Source organism: Folsomia candida, unplaced genomic scaffold (genome assembly GCF_002217175.1).
Source record: "Folsomia candida strain VU population unplaced genomic scaffold, ASM221717v1 Fcan01_Sc001, whole genome shotgun sequence".
NCBI lineage: Eukaryota > Metazoa > Arthropoda > Collembola > Entomobryomorpha > Isotomidae > Folsomia > Folsomia candida.
The window spans coordinates 22,239,309-22,257,631 of record NW_019091193.1 but is presented as its reverse complement, the minus strand read 5'-3'; the positions used below and the strand labels follow the sequence as shown (position 1 = coordinate 22,257,631).

Genomic DNA, 18,323 nt, shown 5'->3' with positions numbered 1-18,323 from the left:
TTTTCTCTCTGACGGTGTCAAATCTGGGATGAAGTAAGAAGCATGTCCGACTCTTTCCAAATCTTGAGTTCCATAATAGGAATCGATTGCTGGGACAGAAGATCCTTAAATATATAAACACAGAACTTAAATTGGAGCCAAATGCGACAAGTGACATTAATGTTTTACTATAATTTAATTATTAATCATTCAAACCTCTCTCCAAGCGAGACTTTCGTCTCACAATTCTGTGCGTTACTGGAGGATTTGCTTTTAAAATATTTTTTAGTTCGACATCAACGTCAGAAGGATCGAAGCAGTGAACAATCGTGGCGTCGCTACAGTTATGAGGCAACGGCAAGACTTGTGGTGGAGGTGGAGGTGAGCTTCCAGTCTCCTGACTTTTTAGTCTGACCAACTCTTCCTTAAATGCAGAATTAATCTTCGGATTAACAAAGATTCTAAACTTGTCCTCGTTACTTTTTGTTAAGACAATGTATTCGTAAGGTGGAGTTGTGACATGTGGAGATTTGACCAGTTCGAATGACTCCGCCGTCTCTAACAGCGTTTCCTTCGTTTCACTTGCAGTTCTTGGTTCAGAAGACGATCGGCTTTCGACATTGTCACTTTCGTTGTCTTTTGCTGAAAGTTTATAAGGATGAAGTGAATAATCTATTCTCTGCCTGAAGCTTTGTAGCAATGTTTAAATTTCATTTACGTCTCAATTGATGGCACAGGTTCTCCAAATATTCCACTTTTGACTGCGATTGTAGAAACTACTTTTCAAGCAATAATTTTGGTACGCATTAGAAATATTATCGAGTATATATAACACTCAATACTAAATGATGATAAGAGGTCATGCCTTGCATATTAATTCACATTGAGACAGTCCCCATAAACCTCTTTCACGAGGTTCGATGGAATCATCAGTCGTCAGGGGCGAATTTGGTGTGTTTCCATTAAAATTTCCACCCTCCTCCTCCCCTGTCCCCTTAAAACCTGATGACTTGTCCTCTCCACTCAGCAGCAAATTGTTGATGCCCACATTGCAAATACTTTCTGAGACTTGACTATCTGATGACTCTGGTCCCTCACCAGCTACATTTGGAAGTTGTGATGCATTCGTACCAGAAGCTGGAAATTCGTCTTGTTCTTCTGGTATCAGGGTGTCCATTTTCTTTACATCTATGCATAATATTTCACAGGATGATCACAAAAAAAGCATCCAATAAAAGTTGGATGACACACCCTAGACAACAAAGAATTTTTGGAAAAATAATGTATTGTCGACAGCTTTTCTTCATTGGGGGTGTGACAGGATGACACATGATTTACATACTTGTTTTTTATCTACCTAACCTACGCTTCATTAGCAAATAGTTATCTGTATGGTACTATGTATTATTCATATGTTAGATGAGGAACGTTGTTTAGGAAATAAAACTAGTGTCGTCCACATTTTGTATTACATTAGTAAGATAACGCTTTCTTATCATTCACTGTAATAAGCTCTTGTCCATAACTATTTCAAGAGACATAGAGTTTTGGGTTCGGAGGCAGTGGGACAGGTTGAAACGCGTGAGAAGATTTGCTCTCCATTCGCCTCTCGTTCTCGTCCTCTGTTTTTCTGCGACAAATAATTTTCGAAATACATCCAAGTTGATTGTCATCAGTCCCACCCCGCCTCAGTTTATATCGTTGATCGAGGTGGTGGCGACGGATAAATAATATGCGTAAGTAGGCCCTTTTGCACGATCGGTTTATTGCTTTATGATTGGCATATTATTTATTTTGTTTTTAATAAAAACTTTTTTTGGTTCTTTAAATTTCAGAGTCTGTTAAACTAGTCCGTGTGCTATCGAAACCTTCCAATGTACGACCAGCGTATGTGGCCGTTGCAAGATTATCGACGACTGGAACAAGGCGGAAGGACGAAAACCTGCCGGTAACTGACGGGTCAATCAACTTGGCTGGACTGAAACGAGGGACTGGAGGCCGCTCCTCCTTCAACGGAGTTGTCGCCACCGTCTTCGGTGCCAGCGGGTTCGTGGGGAAATATGTCTGCAATCGGCTGGGGAAAATAGGCACACAGGTCGGATTTTATTATTGTTTGGTATTAACACTATTAACTGACAAGTAGTAATAAAATATTAATGGTTATTTACAAAAATAGGTCATCGTTCCTTATCGCGGAGATCACTACGATGTACTTCGGCTCAAGCTTGTTGGGGATTTAGGTCAAGTGCTGTTCTTCCCGTTTCACCTCAGAGATGAGGATAGTATCCGCAAGGTGAGAAAGTTGATTCTTTCGAGTGTAATTTATTTTAGTAGTATTTTATAAAATTAGTTTGCATTTTTCCTTCTCATCAGGCTATGAAGTACTCGAACGTGGTGATTAATTTAATTGGACGGGACTGGGAGACAATGAATTTTAAGTTTCACGATGTAAATGTTACTGGTGCTCGAACCATAGCGAGGTTGGCGAAAGAGTGTGGAGTTAAACGACTTATCCACTTTTCTAGCTTGAATTGTGATCCTCATCCAAAGGTAATAGTCTTCCTCCTAAATCGAGTGCTCTTTGGTTAACATGGTTTACAATTAGAGTTTAGTCGAGCTTATTGCTATTAGCCATTTCATATTATTGATATCATTATTATGCTGCAGGGCGTTATCTTGAATGGCGGATCAGAATTCTTAAAAACCAAATATGAAGGGGAACTTGCAGTTAAAAGTGAGTTTCCAAACGCTACCATCTTTAGGCCGGCAGATATCTACGGCCAAGAAGATCGATTTATGCGATACTACGCTCATTTCTGGCGCCGAACCTTCCAATGGCTTCCGCTGTGGAACAGAGGAGAAAAAACAATTAAACAGCCAGTTTTCATCGGTGATGTAGCTGGTGCTGTCATAAATGCCTTGAGGGATCCCGACTCGGCTGGAAAGACTTATGACATCCTTGGGTTAGGAGGACATTATTTTTTGCTATCTAATACTTTATTTTTGTATGTTTCTAACTAATGTTCTATCATCATTTGAATTTGCAACAGCCCGCACCGATATCAGTTGTCTGAGCTGGCAGATTATTTCTTCAGATGTATGAGAAGAGATGAAGAATGGGGTTATCGACGTACAGACTTGAGGTGGAGTCCCCTTTTCCAACTCAGAATATCAATGACACAGAAATTCTGCATGTGAGCCATAGTTTTTTACACTAATTTAGTATACAAATATCACAGGCGGAAATCTGCACCAAGAATTTAATTTAACAAAGTAAAATCACTTAAATCGAAAAAAAATGGATGGATGGATTTATAATGGATGGTTAAAAATCAAATTTTGATGAATCTGCGGCTGAGGGAGGTCCCAAATACAATTTTTTTAAGGGTCCCCAATTAATGGATGAAACATCAACACCTTCCGGGATAGTAAACTCCAATTCTTGGCTGGTCCAAAATCCCACCAGCTTCTTCAGTCTATCCACATGACGATCCTCCCATTCGGATAAATTCTCGTACTTCTCAAAATCAATTTTGATCGGGTGATCGTCAGTCGTTCCTCCCAACATCTCGCAAAGGATTACTCCCAATTGTCCAACCCCTTCCATCTTCTTTGTCTCATTCTCTATGAAGTCAGCGTCACCTTCTATATTATTTACAGTTAATATAAATTCAAGTTAATAATAATTATTATAATAAGTCATCTTCACCTTCACACTGGAAGAGAGGGATTCCCTTATCCGTAGGAGGGTGAGTTGGGTGGATGAAGGACCCTGCATGGGTCCACCTGCTCTAGTACCCACCTTGCGTTGGGTAACCGTTCCAACGTAGATTCTTCCTGCAGTGCCAAATTTCTCATAGATCCATTTATCTCCGTCTCTCCACTTAAGGTCTGCTCTTTTCAACAAGGGGGATTCCTTCGATTCTGCATACTCTGAGGTCTCTCCTAGTTCCAGTTTGAAGCCACAGTTCTCCAAAATAGTCTTCACGACTGCCCAATTGACTTGGTTAAGGAAATTTGATCCTTGACGAATTTCACAGGATTGGCTGCATTCTTTTCGTGTGAATTGATGGTGGACATAATGGCGAGAGTAACGCTGGCGGTTTGATGGAATGTTTTGGACAAGTCCAAATCTTTCGCAATCCAAGGACGTGGCGTCACCAGCTTCCATTTAGGAGAAAGTTGTGCTTTCTTCTGCTTTTCCTCGTAATTACAAAAAGCGGCAGAATTCTTAGGACTGTTCCTCGCTGTCTGCAGAACTCCATCTAAAGTGTGGGTGAATTTTGTAGTGTGGGGATTGGTTGACAAGATGGTGTAAGTGGCTGAAGGGTTGTTTTCATCCGTCAGGAGAAAGTGGGTCACACAACAGTCGGCGTGTTCATTACATGCCCCATCGTTTGTTCGTGATTTCCAGCAATCCCCGTCTTTACATATTCCACATCCCCCTCCACCATCAGTTCTCCACGTTATTCTTCCTCCAGAAAACGTCACATCCGCACTAGTGGTCACTTCCGTCTTAGATTTAGTTTTATTAGGTGTTCTATTTCTCCTTTGTGTAGTTTGGGTTGTCACCTTCCTTGCTTCTTTTGTGATCTTCATGGTTCTTCCGGATTTCAGCAGTTCTTTCATGTCATCTGAGGTTTTCATGAGCCTGTCTTCTCCTTCATATTTCAGGTAGTTCTTCACGTGTCGGAATATAAAATCCGCCATTGAGAGTGGAGTGGGTGGAATCCATGGTTGAGCTTCTGGAGGGGAGGGGGAAGTAGCGGTTTTCCACGGAAAGCGTGTAGCCTGAGTCTCTTGGGAGTTGAAGGGTGAACACTCTAGAAACATTTTCATTAAAATTAGTGACTAAACTATACGAGAATTAATAAAGTAATTTAAACCTTACCATCAATTTCTTGGAGTTCTCCATCTACGCTTTTTACGTAGATTTGAATAGAAGAGCCAGGAGGGGGTTGATACACTGTGAAGTTTAATCGAACTTTCTTCTTCTGTATGGGACTACCTTCGAACACGCATGTTTTGACAACATTTTAACGAAAACAAACTAATTTTAATTGGTGATAATTAATTTAAAAAAAGAACAACAATGCGAGAGAAAGGGAGCGACCGAGTTGAGTGGAATTGTTGTGTGTGTGTGTGGAGGTGTGGGTTCGCAATTGAACAGGTCAACGACCGCTGATAATCCTTTTCATTATTATTATTACAGTGGTTGGCCCATCGCATACCTTGGGTGGGATAAAATTGAAAGGGTATAATATATATACAACAGGATATTATTGCTCAATTATTATGTACATTATTATGTCTCAGAATTTTCATAATTTGATATGACATTTGCGATGGCAGGATCATGTTACTGATACACCAACCCTTGGAGCACCAAACCTTCAGGACTTGGGGATAACTCCGGATGTAGTAGAGCATCATGCAGAGTGGGAACTTAAGCCATACAGAGCCGCTTCTTATTATGCAGAGACCCTTGGCGAATTTGAGAAACCCTCTCCACCTAAGCCAGTTGTGGAGTATTAAAAATCTATCTATTTTCAAATTCGTTCGACTTCGAGACAACAAGAATAATTTACTATAACTAACTGCCAACTGAAATGTTGATTCGATTTGAACTATTATCGATTGTTAATTGTCATGTACATAACAGTGAGTACATCGCTTAATTCGTATATTTAAAATGTATAAATCACAGAGTAATAAAGAGTGTAGTATGAAAACCCTTCTGTGTTCTTAGCCCAACTTTCTCATAGGCCTGCCATCCAGCTATACTTATACTTGTTCTATTTCTACATCTGCCTGTACCTTTCCAGACTTATTTTAAAATTCTAAGAAACTATTGAATGCACATTTTTGATAAGATAAGGAATTTGACATTCAATCCACAGTCAAACATAACAGTACACTATTTGAATGAATGAATGAATGTATGTGTGTCCCTTTTTGGGCCATTGACGTCATTGAAACTATTTACTACCAAAATAAGTAAACATCCCAGCCAGAGAGGATCGATCGACAACAATTGATAAGCAAAGGGCTCTATTAACGAGGAGGGCGTTAAGCATTATCTGTAGAATTGGGCTGAGACAAAATATATTACTTCACACATACAATAGATAATCTTCCAATAGATACACACACGTTTAATAATGCGTCATATTTCTGATAGAGTCTGACAAATTGCCCCTTTACTTAATTCCTATGCATCTTTTCATTTCATTTCATTCGAATGTACGTAATTTTATAGATCAACTTATGTTTACTGCCCACTCAGGTAAAAATTAGCCACAAGTGCTTGTTGCACAAAATTTTTACACTTAAGGTTTTACTACCCGACAGTCCGAGGTGGTTCAAATGCATGCAATTATGCTCTCAATGTATTATATATAAATTATAGCATAACGATTCTCAGACAAAGAACAGGTTTTATTAAGTGCATTAGTCCAGTACTTCAGAGAGAAGAACTATTATTTGACTACCACGTATTTCAATATATAGGATGACCCAAAACAGACAAATGCATAATTCTATGTGTGACAAAATAAGCCCACTAAAATCAGTCCCGAAACTGAAAGATTGACAACGAAAATTCACCATGCATTATCATGAAGCATTTCCTTAATTGGCATTTATTGTGCACTTCACACAAATGTTTTAAGAAGCAACACAGTTAACAGGTGCAAAGCATGCATATTAACTGAAATGAATTGGTTGAGCTAAAGTATTTCATGTATGCAGTAACTCTTACTTGTACTTATTGGCTGTTAATGTGGACCAGAATAAACATTATGTAAGTAACTCCTCGCAGATTGGGAATCCTTAATCGTATATTCTCACAAAAGTATTTTATCATATCATTTATAACCCTAGAACTTTTTTTAGTATTTTCTTTAGTGCACGTTGAAATACTTATTGTGCTGGCTCTTAATTTGACTTTGGGCAGAGGCCAAAACACAATGCCATTTGTCATGTATTCGTATCTGATAAAAAACGGATAACATGCAAAAAATTGTCACACCACGTTTTCAATGAATAAAAATAAAACTGGACTGGTTCAATTGCATATTCAGTGTCTATTTTCTCTACTAATTTAATGTGAGAAAAGGCCAAGATTAAGAAGAAAAAGAAGATTAGGTAATAGGTCGCCTTTCGTTTCACCAAGTTTCATTCAACCTTCCTGGAAGGGGAACGAGCACAAATACGAATAAAAAGTAACGTACGAACGAAGGGTGCTGTATGACATTATATTATCATCCATCTATCATTCGATAATGTTGACCATGTCACGATGAGAAAAAATAATAATCGCCTTTGCATTCTTAACTATCAGGATAGTCTAGGTTGAGCTAGTGAATATTCAATTCAGAGAAATTCAAGAGCGTATGCAACATTTTCAGCAATTGGAGAATAAAAGATAAAAATAGCTGTATCGCGAAAAATGGTAAATGTTCCAGGTGTTCATTAATTATTTCCATTACAAAACTTAAGTAGATGTCAATTTTACAATGCGGTTTCACTCCGTTCACGTACGTACATTGGTTCCGGGTAACGCCAACAAGGTCAAATTACGAAATTGCGGACGCAGATATGAGCTTAGTTACGTAGGTACAAATTTCATTTCTTGATGCACATAAGCCGTTCGAAACTGTCGAAAGTTCACTTGAAATTCGTCATTACATTGATTTCTTATATTAAAATAAATTATGTATTAATGAGATTCATTTTATTTGCGTAGCTGCAGATATTCCATTTTACACCGAAAAATTCAACAATGATGATTACAGTGATTACACTTTTGGCAAGCTGTTGCTTATTCATTCATTCATCCATTGCAGAGTAACAAAATGTGTACTGATTCGTCGTGCGCACACGTCTTGGTCGTGTACGTGTTATAAAATTTGTGACGGAAATGTACGGCGATTACAACAACCGGAACCCATACTTAAATTAAACATATTCAGGAATACACTTGTCGCTGCATGTTGGCAATGCAAAAGCAACCTTGGCATTGATCCCAGCAGAAGCAGTTCAGGATCAACTAATGTGATATTATTGAACCAATGAAATCTCGATCCGTTTTAACTACGTGCGTTATTGTTACTTGCGCCGATAAAATCATTTGTTACCATTTATCAATTTGTTGCGGACAGTAAAAAAATCTTGGTCCGTTTTTTGCGACATTACATCATCGTCACTCTTAGAATTCATATTCGATATTTCGATAAGATGCTCTGATTCGTATTAAGTATGTTATGTAGTTGACTAAAAAAAGTATGTATGAATTCATTGAAATCCTGAAAACCCATTAAATTCATTAATGTTCACTCTCCAGTAAACACTCATTGGCAATAATTAACTTTTTTGCACACTTTTGGGAGCATTATGAACTGGAATGCAGGTGAAATTCCCACCTTTTAATGAAACTGACCATGGTCATGCAAGCATCGGGAAAAATTACATGCATCTGTATGTATATGTAAATACATATCTGTATGTACTTACTTACTAATGCATTATTACGAAAACAAATTAATTTTATGTCTGTTTTAAGTGGTCAGAAGAATTTGTTGCACAAGGGTAAAAACTTGGAATTAGTTAACATATTTACATGGACATATTTATGTAAGGCATATAAAAGCAAAGTATACATAAAAGGGTCGCCTCACATTCTACTCATGCACTAATTGCACTCGAAAGTGCTACACAAAAACTCGAAAAGACTTTATGTCAATTCAACAATATTTAACTTATTTTTGGCTCATCTACTGACATACGTAAATACATAGTTATGTCATACAGAACTTTATCATTACGTATTGAATGAAATTAAATCTATCGTGGTTTTTAGATTTTTTGATACATCTGTACATACTTATGTACGTACATTGTGTGAAAACGGTTTCACTGGACGTTGAAACCACACTGAAACTTTAAAATCCTGTATTAAATGATGAGTAGAAGTAACCAACAGGGAGCAGAACTACTTAACACGATCTCATCAGCACTTTCAGTACAGTAACAAATGTATAACAAACAAACAGACATATTTATATACAAACCCTGACTTAATGTGGTCTTGGTTAGGGGCTGAGTTCGGTCATAATGAAATATATATAAAAGCTGACAAACGCTGATCTTAAGCTAGAACACGAGAGTGAAACAAATTTAGTCCTCATCTAAAGCTTCAAGCTCTCAGACCCCAAACCGACCACTTTTTCTGTCCATACATTTTCAGGGGTTTAATTGAGACGGTATTTATCATAAGATTTTTTAAAAATTTTACTCTCAAGTATCTCTCAGAATTCATTCATTGTGTTGAAAAAAACTGGACTCGGTTTTTTAAATCATTACCAAGAACTCCTAGCTCGACTGCTAATTATAATGGCTGCTGGACTTCCCGATGAGTTGGAGAACGGCGGAGAAGTTTCTGAGAAGCCCAATCCTACATCCACCCCCCTGAATAATGCAACAGTTAATAATACCGTCTCAATAGTTAATGACAAAGGTAGGTGCTTAATTGGGATAAGGAAATGATAACCTTCCAGGTTTTTTTGGTTTGAATTTCCCATCGAGTTATAATCTTTGACGCTAATTGTTTGTAATACCAGATGATGCTCGGTCAACAGGAACGGCGTCCAGTGGATTTGGTTCCTATGCAGATTTCCAGTCTCAAACGGAGCTGTGTCCCAGTACGATAACGAAGGACAAGGAGTCATATTACGCCCGAGAAGAGGACAGCAGAGTGGACCCAGAGAAAAGCGGTGAGAAGAATGGGGCCAAGGGCAAAGGGGGCGAGAGCAAGGAGTACACGGGGGTCAAACGATACGGGGGGATGATTCTCACAGTGACGGCCTCGGTCTTTTTCTCGCTAGTCACTCTCATGGTGAAAATGCTAAGCGCTTACGGAGCTGACCAGTATGGGTCCAGTTTTTGGAGGTACGTATTTATTTTAGATCGACGAGGGAGATGACAATTTAATGAGACAAGGGCTTGAATAATATTTTTGCTTTATTTATTTATTCTAAAGATATTTGGGAATCACAATCCCAACAATCCCAATTTTCGCGTTTTACGAGTGTGGTCCAGGGGGGAAAAGTCGAAGAGAAAAGAGCATCAAGGAAACAGGAAGTCCAGGATCACTCTTCGACACCGTTTGGCCAATCTTTAAAGATGACAACTGGAAAACCTGCATTGGACTTTTTGTGAGTCATTGTTTGCTATAATGTGTTTGGTTTATGGGGCCATTTTGAGAAAATTCTCAACTTGCCTCCTACAGTCTCATTTGTTTTATTTAATAAGTTTTAAACCATGTTTCCATTTATTTATCTAGATGCGAGGATTAATTGGGTCGAGTTCCGTGATTTTGCGCTATTATGCCCTTCAGTACCTATCTATTGGCGATACAAGCGTTATTACCTACTCGACACCCGTCCTAGTAACGGTCATGGCTCACTTTTTTTTGGGTGAACGATGTGGGGTCATTCCTGTCATTGTGTCCTTTACAACGTTGGCCGGTGTGGTTATCGTGACGAAACCGCCGCTGCTCACCGGAGCAGAGTCCTTTGACACGGACACTTTGGTAAGCCTTTGGGGATTTCCTTAGACATGATTCTATAGCCGGAAATGCTCTCATCATTGCATGTTGAGCCATTTTTTGCATGGCATCCCTAAATTATTAAATGCGAGCAGATGCATATTGTGCATATGTATTTAGGTATTTACGTACATATGCATAAACAGCTTTGTCAGTTTTTTTGCGGCATTGTCTTTGTATCTATTTTGCGTTCTGACATTGTTTTCTAGCAAGCGTACGGCCACATATAAGCATGCATTTAAAATAAAGGGGAAAACTATTTTTGTACAATTTAATTAATATTGGAAAATCCTAACTAACTACTGAATGTTTAAATGATGACAAAAGTAAGCCTGTCAGGTATGATAGACATGAAACAACTGTTCAACTTACCACAACAGGAGTTAGAGCTGAGCATTTTCCAGGCCTAATGGTGTAACACGAAAATGAGACTGGCATGATTGAATGGCATGCAGAATGATTCATTGAATCTTTGCATTGTGCAAATTTTTTGGAATTGCTGCAATTCTATTCAAGAGTACAATTTTGACAGAATCATGAACTTGTACATTAAGGTCGTCATTTTTGTCAAAATGAGCATTATTCGGCGAAATGAAATTGCAAGTCATCTCATCAAAATTACTCATCTCATTTGATGACCTTATGATATTTTAAACGAGTTTTCTTTTAATAGATTGGAACCGCACTTGCTTGTGGGTCTTTATTTTGCTCCGCCCTGATTGTCATCATCACCAGAAAAATCCGTGAAGTCCATTTCGCCCTCATGATTTGTGTATTTGGCATCATCGGAGTGGCCCAAGCCGCAATTATGGCACACACTCTGGGCCACGGTCACCTTGATGTACCAACGCAACTGGAAGACTTGCTGTTAACGGTGGGTGTTGCGACCTTCTCGTTCTTCGGGCAATCGGCAATCGTGCTGGCTCTCAAAGTGAGTACCACAATTTACTACCACAAGTTGTGGTCTCTGACATTCGAATGGCGTTTATGAATTCATTTACTATTTATTTATGTATCCATTCCCTATGTTTCTAGTTTGAGCAAGCGGGACCAGTGGCACTGCTCCGGAGTTGTGATGTAATTTTCGGATTTATTCTCCAGTTTTTAGTCCTCCACATCGTTCCTGACGAATGGAGGTATGCACAAACAAAAATGTTATCAATTTGTATTACGTGTCGGAGTCACATTACTAAATTTGTATAAAATGTTATTTAATAGTTCGCTTGGCGGCATAATCGTGCTAACTGGAGTGATAATCATTGCTTCAAGAAAATGGATCGTCACACTGGATGATGATCATTGTGCAAAGAAATGCTTTGGTTGGGTTTTATACTAGAGTTTGAGAAATTTGCTGTTTGTTCAATTATCGTAGGATTTTGTTTTAATTTTGACTGACTTCATGCACGAAATCGATCTGCGTATGTACACATGTCGAATTTTATGGTGGTTAATCAAAAGCACCAAGGAATGCATGTCGTGTTCGTGTCAATCAACAGAAATTTGTGATATTTCGTTGTGAAAATTATTGTGATTTAAATAGGTCAAACCTAATGGTTTTATCTACTTTTTTGCCACTTTTACAAACAAAAATGACTGATTTTAAGTCAAGGTATATACCTCGTATGGTTTTAATTTAAGAGAAAAACGACGACAAAACGTTGGGGATTTAAAAACTTAACGTACACAATGTATAGAGCCATGAGTAAATAAGTATGTAAATATGTTTTACTGTAAAAACTAGTTTATAAACCTCTCAATCGACGAGCAGCAAAGAATGAGAAATGAAATGAAGTGGACACCACCATTTCTCCATTTTTCTCCAGAGCTATGGAGAGTGCCCCCTTCTGACCTGTGCTGCCGAGTGCCGACCTAGCAGCGATACACTCACCACTTTTGGATGTTTTATTATGTAAACTTTGGAGTTGACTCCAATGCACACAATGCACTTTTAAAATATTTATAATAAAGTATCATGATTTGATGCATACATGTGTAAAAGTACAAGGATTTTACGTTTTGACTTTATTATTTATACCCTCAACTGGCAAAATTTTAAATGTTGTTTTAACGTCATAATAATAAATTTTCGACAGCTGATTACAATATCACAGAAAAATTAGTGCCTAAAATTGTGCATCATTCACGATTCAATATTCATTCATGTATCAATTATATCCAGATATATAGCCCTGCTTAAACTCAATTAATTTTTTTTATAAAGTATGCATCAATAGATTTCACGGGTGGTTTGCTTGGGGAGCCAGTTGTTGTACCAGGTCTACCTCTTTTCGTCCCACCCCCTCCACGCCCTCTTGGACGTTTCGAGCCTCTCTTGGCCGGACTTTGAAGAGCTATTTTGTCTCGATTAATCTTGTCCTTTTGTCTTTCCTTGTCCTCTAAAGTCTCTGGTCGCACATCAAACCCCAAAGGTGATAGCCCGTTGATTTCTCGCGACAGGTCTCTCGCAACATGAAAGTCCATATGGGTTACATATTCCCATATTGCAATTTGTTTGCCACAGCGTTCACATTCTTGGGTCAAATGGAGTTTTGGGGATGATTCAACACCAGGGCCGAGAGAGCGTGTAGATTTCGGATTTTTGTGTGGACTTGTCTCATTTGCGATAGCAGTTGAAATAAGTTCAAAAGGAGGGTCGGTTTTCTCAGGTTGTACAGCGTCTAAACTGTCATTGCTTGAACTGCAGGACGGCAACATTTTAGTTGTAGAAGCCCTGCTCTCCACGACAATATTATTCTTATTAGCGATAGTAGAGCTCCCCAAGGTTTTACTAGTCCCAGCAGTAGAAGTAACAAAAGTAGTAGAAGAAGACGGAATTTTGTTGGAGTTAATTAAAGTTGTCGAAGCTGATGATTCTGATCGGGGACAGTTTTCAAAAAAATTGCTGATCTTGGAGTATCCCGATACGCCAGCTTCGTCTTCAAATTTTGATGCAACAAGGCCTAGCATATTCACAGGAAGCACTCTATATGAATTACAATAAGATCACAATTATCAAAAATGCATTAATACAGATCATACTACACGATATAACATATGAATATGTATATATCATACCCAAGACTTTTGTACAACTTCTCCATCATCACCCACACTTCTGACCTAATTCTTTCGGAGTTAAATTGAGGGTGAAGTCGACATGATCTCGAGAGTGAGTTTTTATCCTCAAAGCTAACATGTAACGTTAATGTACGTGCTCTTCTATTATTCTGTACAGGAAACATGAAAAATGTAAGAAATTTTATAGCGTGGGAAAACAACGTGTATTAAATATACAAAATGCTTGCCATTTCAAAGTCCTTTTGGATTCTTTCAGAGACTTCTGCTGCCAACTGTTGAAGCCAATGTTTGACCTATATAAAAATATATGATGCATTACGTTGTTCTGTATTAATCACATTAATAATAATTGTACATTCATTATTTATATATTTATTTTATACTTTATCTTTAGTGACTAAAACTTCTGGTCCAAGAAAGTTTTTATTGCAACCAATGGACTTTGGAAGTTGACGTGGATTCACTGCCTCGGTATCATAACCGCGTGCTAAGTGGTAAATCCATGACCTATACATACAGTAATATATGATCAATTATAACGGTAAAAGCATTTAAAAAATAGTAATCCTAAGTAAAAATGGTTAAATCAAGCCGTACCCCGCTTTGCTTCCCAAATGATTAAGTAACTCTTTCTCCGAATACTTCAAAAGGTCGCTCATCAATTCGCATTTCAAAGTATCAACTAAAAAATCTCCCAATTTTCCTCCAAGATTTCTAACCTTCTTGATTTTGGTTTCAGCCCATAGTTGAGCAACTGAGCTATGTGGTAGTACGGTTTGCTTATTTGGTTTATTTATTCCAGCACAAAGTTTAGCCAGAACCTGCCATATTCAACAAAGGACTATTACTAACCAATTATTATTTACTATTAACTTAGTTCTCAATTTTTTAGCACGAGTCGGGGCTGATGTACCATTATGTCTCTCTGTCCGTCTGTCTGTCTTGCGTTAATTGTCGTCTTGAAATTTTGTACACATGCAGTATCGGGGCAAATGAGGAGTTAATTTTGAAGACGAGCAAAATCGGTCAAGTGGGGGGGTCACGTAGGTCTGGTGGGGTCGTTTGTACAGAATATTCAGAATGGTCATAGGAGGTTGGTATTTTGGGAAATAGGTCAGATTTACGTCCTAGGCTAAGAATATTATGTCGTTAACCAAATTATTTTTAGGAACCCAGTAGGGTGACCATCGTTGATTTTCGAAAATTGTCTTTGCCCAGATTTAAAACATGGTGTTTTAAATCTTGGGTTTAAATCTGGTGTTTTACTCGACTATTACATTGAATAGTAAAAGTGAAATTATTATCAATTCGCATACTTTATTATGTGCAATACCAGCCGAACATCGGAATCCAGTCTCTTGAAACACAGCCTCTCTCATCTTTCCAACAATCTCTGCGCCAATGGCCAATTTTACGTCATCGAGAGGCATCATCATCTCGTTATCTGTCATCATATCCATCCATGATGTCGTGGACTCGAAGCCCATAACAAAGTTAGTAGTAAAAGCTTCTTTGTCCAGCGCTTTTAATATATTGCTCTGTTCGCAGCTAGCGGTTGGGTCCCCTTGCGCTGATAAAAAGTGATTAAGCCGTTCTTCAACTGCGGTCGTCAAATCAATATATGCTTCGTCAATCGAGGCTCGCTCCACACAGTCACTGAAATCCGTCAACACTTGGATAACCTCTCTTCCAGCGTCTCTGTACCTAAAAACCAAATATGACGACTCTATTAGTACAACTTATAATTAAAATGGTGAAATTGTGAGGTTTTCTCGTACTTTTGTAGATCTGCTTTGCCTCGTGTTTCTGGAACACGGACTAGGGTAAGTTCTGGACACAACGCTTTTGCCTCGTCCCCCCGTATATTTCTTGAGACACCTTTCGCCCTCGCCTCATAATTCACTGCAATTATCCTGCAAATTTAAACATTACATTTTAATACTTGATACAAATTCATAGCGTTTGTGAAACCCTTGATCCATCACTTACGCACCACCTTTATACGCCTTGTACCTGTGAGATTACACTAATTACAATACTTGAAACTCTTTGATAAACTACTTCAAAAAGATATCTTACTGGACCACAGCGGCAGGAGTTCCCTTAATGGAAGGGTCGTCCCTCTCTTCCACCTGGACATAGAAACAGTCCATGTCCACCAGTGCAATTATTCGCGACTTTCCTGTCAATGTCTCCATTTTCTGTGACAGCAACGGGAGGGTATTAACTCGGCTAATTAATAATTTTTGTTCTTGTGACAAGAATCTTGTCGTGCACACCAAAAATTTCAAATAGAAAATCACTAGTGAGTGACCACCTCATACACAATTCTTCTTGATACCTACGAGTATGGTCAACAATTAACCACATATTACGAATAAGTTGCTAATACACTAGTGCAGAAACCTCATATATGTAAATCACGATAGGACATGTTTTGTTTTTTGCATATGTTGTTTTGTTGTGCACATGAAATACGTTAGCGCTGAGAGTTTAACATACTGCGCTTGCATTTTGTCTCTTGTTGTACAATGCAATGTCATACACCGAACTTGATCTTTAATTAATTTTATTGATATCTATGCAGTTTAATAATCTAACAATGAATTAGAATATAACGAAACGGGATAGGTAATAGATTGTATCTGTATATTTGCCTACGTAAAATTATTCCAGTCCTTTAATATGGTAGGTACAGAAAGAAACCATACGTTTCATATGTACTATGTATTTTTGAATTGCCAATATGCCTTATTATTTTATTACATCATAAAATATATGATTATTTGTAAGAGATTGAAAATGGGCATCAGTTGGACTTTCTTGTCTAAGCGATACTCATGAGGTAATATTCTATGTGAAGTAGTTAGTACACCTCATTCACAGTCCTACGTAGTTCATTAAAGCATAAAGTAATATGTGACACACAAAAATATTATGTAGCATTTTTATCATCTCTGCGATTAACGCTTTTCAACGACATCAGCATATTTTGGGGGGTCAGGATACAAGTTTTGTGAGACAGGGGCTAAACTGGGGTAGAAGCCGGATTGTTGCTGTGTAGGGTGCATTGTTAGAACCACGGTACCCGGCGCAAGAGTTTCGCCACCGGGCGCCGAGCTGTACACCACGTGCGTTCTTGGAAGTGTTGCAGCAAAATCCAACTGCTTTATAAAGTTGTGAACGATAAAAATTCCGACGATTCTGAGGATGAGTACAGCAAGTGCTTGAAGGGACATTCCTCTTCTTCCTCGAGCCATCGAACCAAGGAGGCCAAAAACCACAAAAACTATCGTCACATTTCGCCAAAATCTGGCTTTTTTTGCTGCATCTGCAAAGTCTATTCCCTGAATAAGAAGATACATATTACGTTACATATTAGATCACATATCAATTTTGACTAAAGGTCACTTTGAGTACCTACCAGTTGTGTCGAATTCAAAAGTTTAATGGCAGCGACAAGCTCAAGAATCTCCAGGACCAAGAAAATTATGAAGGAGACAACTGCCAGAGTAGCAACTAGACAGAGATATGCAGATGATGGATAACATATCACATTATGCATAATTATTATTTTAGGTCTGACCAAGGGATCTTACTGAAAATGAAGGTTTTCCTGTCATTCGCACCCTCAAAGTCTTCCTCTATGTCGTTGAAGTCCTTATTTTCTGAAGGTTTTGCTTGATTTGGTGCTGCCGTGAATATGCCAATAATGAGGAAAAATAGCATTGCTACAGCCCACAACATAACGCACGTTATTATCTGTGAATAAATCACATAATTGTCAGCAACAAGTGTAAACAAGTCAGCATATTTTATTTGTAATGTGACTTACCAAATCTACAATAGCCACGATTTTAGCTCCTCTTCTATACTTTAAGTTTTCCATTTCAGTAAGTATTACACCAAATACAAATTCCACAAGTTTTATAAATGAACTGGAAGTACTTAATATTTTTGGTAATTTTTTAAAAGTCAAATAAAGCCCATTAATCTACTTCTTATGTGCATACTAGGCCTTGGAGATCTGTGTGCAAACGAGTCGGAAACAAGGAATCGATGTAGGTATGACGTACTGAGAATTGGGTTACACAACCTCCAGTCTACAAGAATATAGGCTAACAAAACTTTACGTATGAAACGCCAGGAATGAGCAAAAAATGAAGATGAACATATGGTAAGATGTTGTTGGGCATGCAAAATGATACCCGAGCAAATGCTTTAAAATTAGGATGAATAGACTTCAATTTAGTTCAGATCTTCAGGACTGGTATAGCTCACGACGACAGAAAATTGTTATGCATTCATGTCTTGTTAAAACCGAAGCAAATGGCCACCTCAGCTTCATGAAAAGCTCCAATATTCCAAAAATCTCTAAATAGCAAGAAATGTACATATGTATATGAAAATGGGAATATATGGAATACCATCAATAATCTTGATTTACTATTATTGCATGGCAGATGATCGTCGGTTAACTATTTCCACAAAGCATACTCCGAAATTACGACGTCATTTTAGCTGATCTGGAGAATCTCATTTGCAGATCATCATCATGGGTGGATTTTGTACCATTAGTCATTTTCAGAGGAATTAGACACGAGTTTAGAATTCAGTCGTTTTCGGAATTTATGAAACTACATCAAGTACGAATATGTAG

The 18,323-nt window shown here is 38.1% G+C and overlaps 4 protein-coding genes across 7 annotated transcripts; 2 read left to right on the top strand and 2 right to left on the bottom strand.

Annotated features, from left to right (window-relative positions):
• The first annotated feature begins 1,542 nt into the window (after nucleotides 1–1,542).
• LOC110863476 (NADH dehydrogenase [ubiquinone] 1 alpha subcomplex subunit 9, mitochondrial) lies at nucleotides 1,543–5,711 on the top strand. 2 transcript variants are annotated; one of them, XM_022112798.2, is made up of 8 exons: nucleotides 1,543–1,715; nucleotides 1,815–2,074; nucleotides 2,156–2,272; nucleotides 2,353–2,529; nucleotides 2,647–2,942; nucleotides 3,030–3,122; nucleotides 5,192–5,234; nucleotides 5,332–5,711. In XM_022112798.2, the coding sequence occupies exons 1-8, from the start codon at nucleotides 1,712–1,714 to the stop codon at nucleotides 5,512–5,514; spliced, it is 1,173 nt and encodes a 390-aa protein (XP_021968490.1). In that variant the 5' UTR covers nucleotides 1,543–1,711; the 3' UTR covers nucleotides 5,515–5,711. The 2 variants fall into 2 exon arrangements, with proteins under 2 accessions (XP_021968490.1, XP_021968488.1); XM_022112796.2 differs by having other exon boundaries at nucleotides 1,546–1,715; nucleotides 3,030–3,173.
• Nucleotides 5,712–9,048: 3,337 nt separating this feature from the next.
• Nucleotides 9,049–12,586, top strand: LOC110855879 (solute carrier family 35 member G1). 3 transcript variants are annotated; one of them, XM_035851074.1, is made up of 8 exons: nucleotides 9,062–9,242; nucleotides 9,347–9,496; nucleotides 9,600–9,927; nucleotides 10,019–10,193; nucleotides 10,322–10,570; nucleotides 11,259–11,516; nucleotides 11,621–11,721; nucleotides 11,804–12,586. In XM_035851074.1, the coding sequence occupies exons 2-8, from the start codon at nucleotides 9,373–9,375 to the stop codon at nucleotides 11,919–11,921; spliced, it is 1,353 nt and encodes a 450-aa protein (XP_035706967.1). In that variant the 5' UTR covers nucleotides 9,062–9,242; nucleotides 9,347–9,372; the 3' UTR covers nucleotides 11,922–12,586. The 3 variants fall into 3 exon arrangements, with proteins under 3 accessions (XP_021959979.1, XP_035706967.1, XP_021959970.1); XM_022104287.2 differs by having other exon boundaries at nucleotides 9,049–9,496; nucleotides 9,618–9,927; XM_022104278.2 differs by having other exon boundaries at nucleotides 9,069–9,496.
• Nucleotides 12,585–16,133, bottom strand: LOC110855868 (DNA polymerase eta). Its single transcript, XM_022104266.2, has 9 exons — nucleotides 15,743–16,133; nucleotides 15,653–15,676; nucleotides 15,442–15,576; nucleotides 14,980–15,367; nucleotides 14,261–14,484; nucleotides 14,047–14,170; nucleotides 13,891–13,956; nucleotides 13,661–13,812; nucleotides 12,585–13,568 (listed from the first exon to the last, which is right to left on the bottom strand). Exons 1-9 carry the CDS (start codon nucleotides 15,859–15,861, stop codon nucleotides 12,785–12,787), a joined length of 2,016 nt encoding a protein of 671 aa, XP_021959958.1. The 5' UTR covers nucleotides 15,862–16,133; the 3' UTR covers nucleotides 12,585–12,784.
• Nucleotides 16,134–16,215: 82 nt separating this feature from the next.
• Nucleotides 16,216–17,748, bottom strand: LOC110859132. Its single transcript, XM_022108008.2, has 4 exons — nucleotides 17,499–17,748; nucleotides 17,263–17,425; nucleotides 17,088–17,182; nucleotides 16,216–17,010 (listed from the first exon to the last, which is right to left on the bottom strand). The coding sequence occupies exons 1-4, from the start codon at nucleotides 17,550–17,552 to the stop codon at nucleotides 16,627–16,629; spliced, it is 696 nt and encodes a 231-aa protein (XP_021963700.1). The 5' UTR covers nucleotides 17,553–17,748; the 3' UTR covers nucleotides 16,216–16,626.
• Between the last annotated feature and the right edge of the window lie 575 nt (nucleotides 17,749–18,323).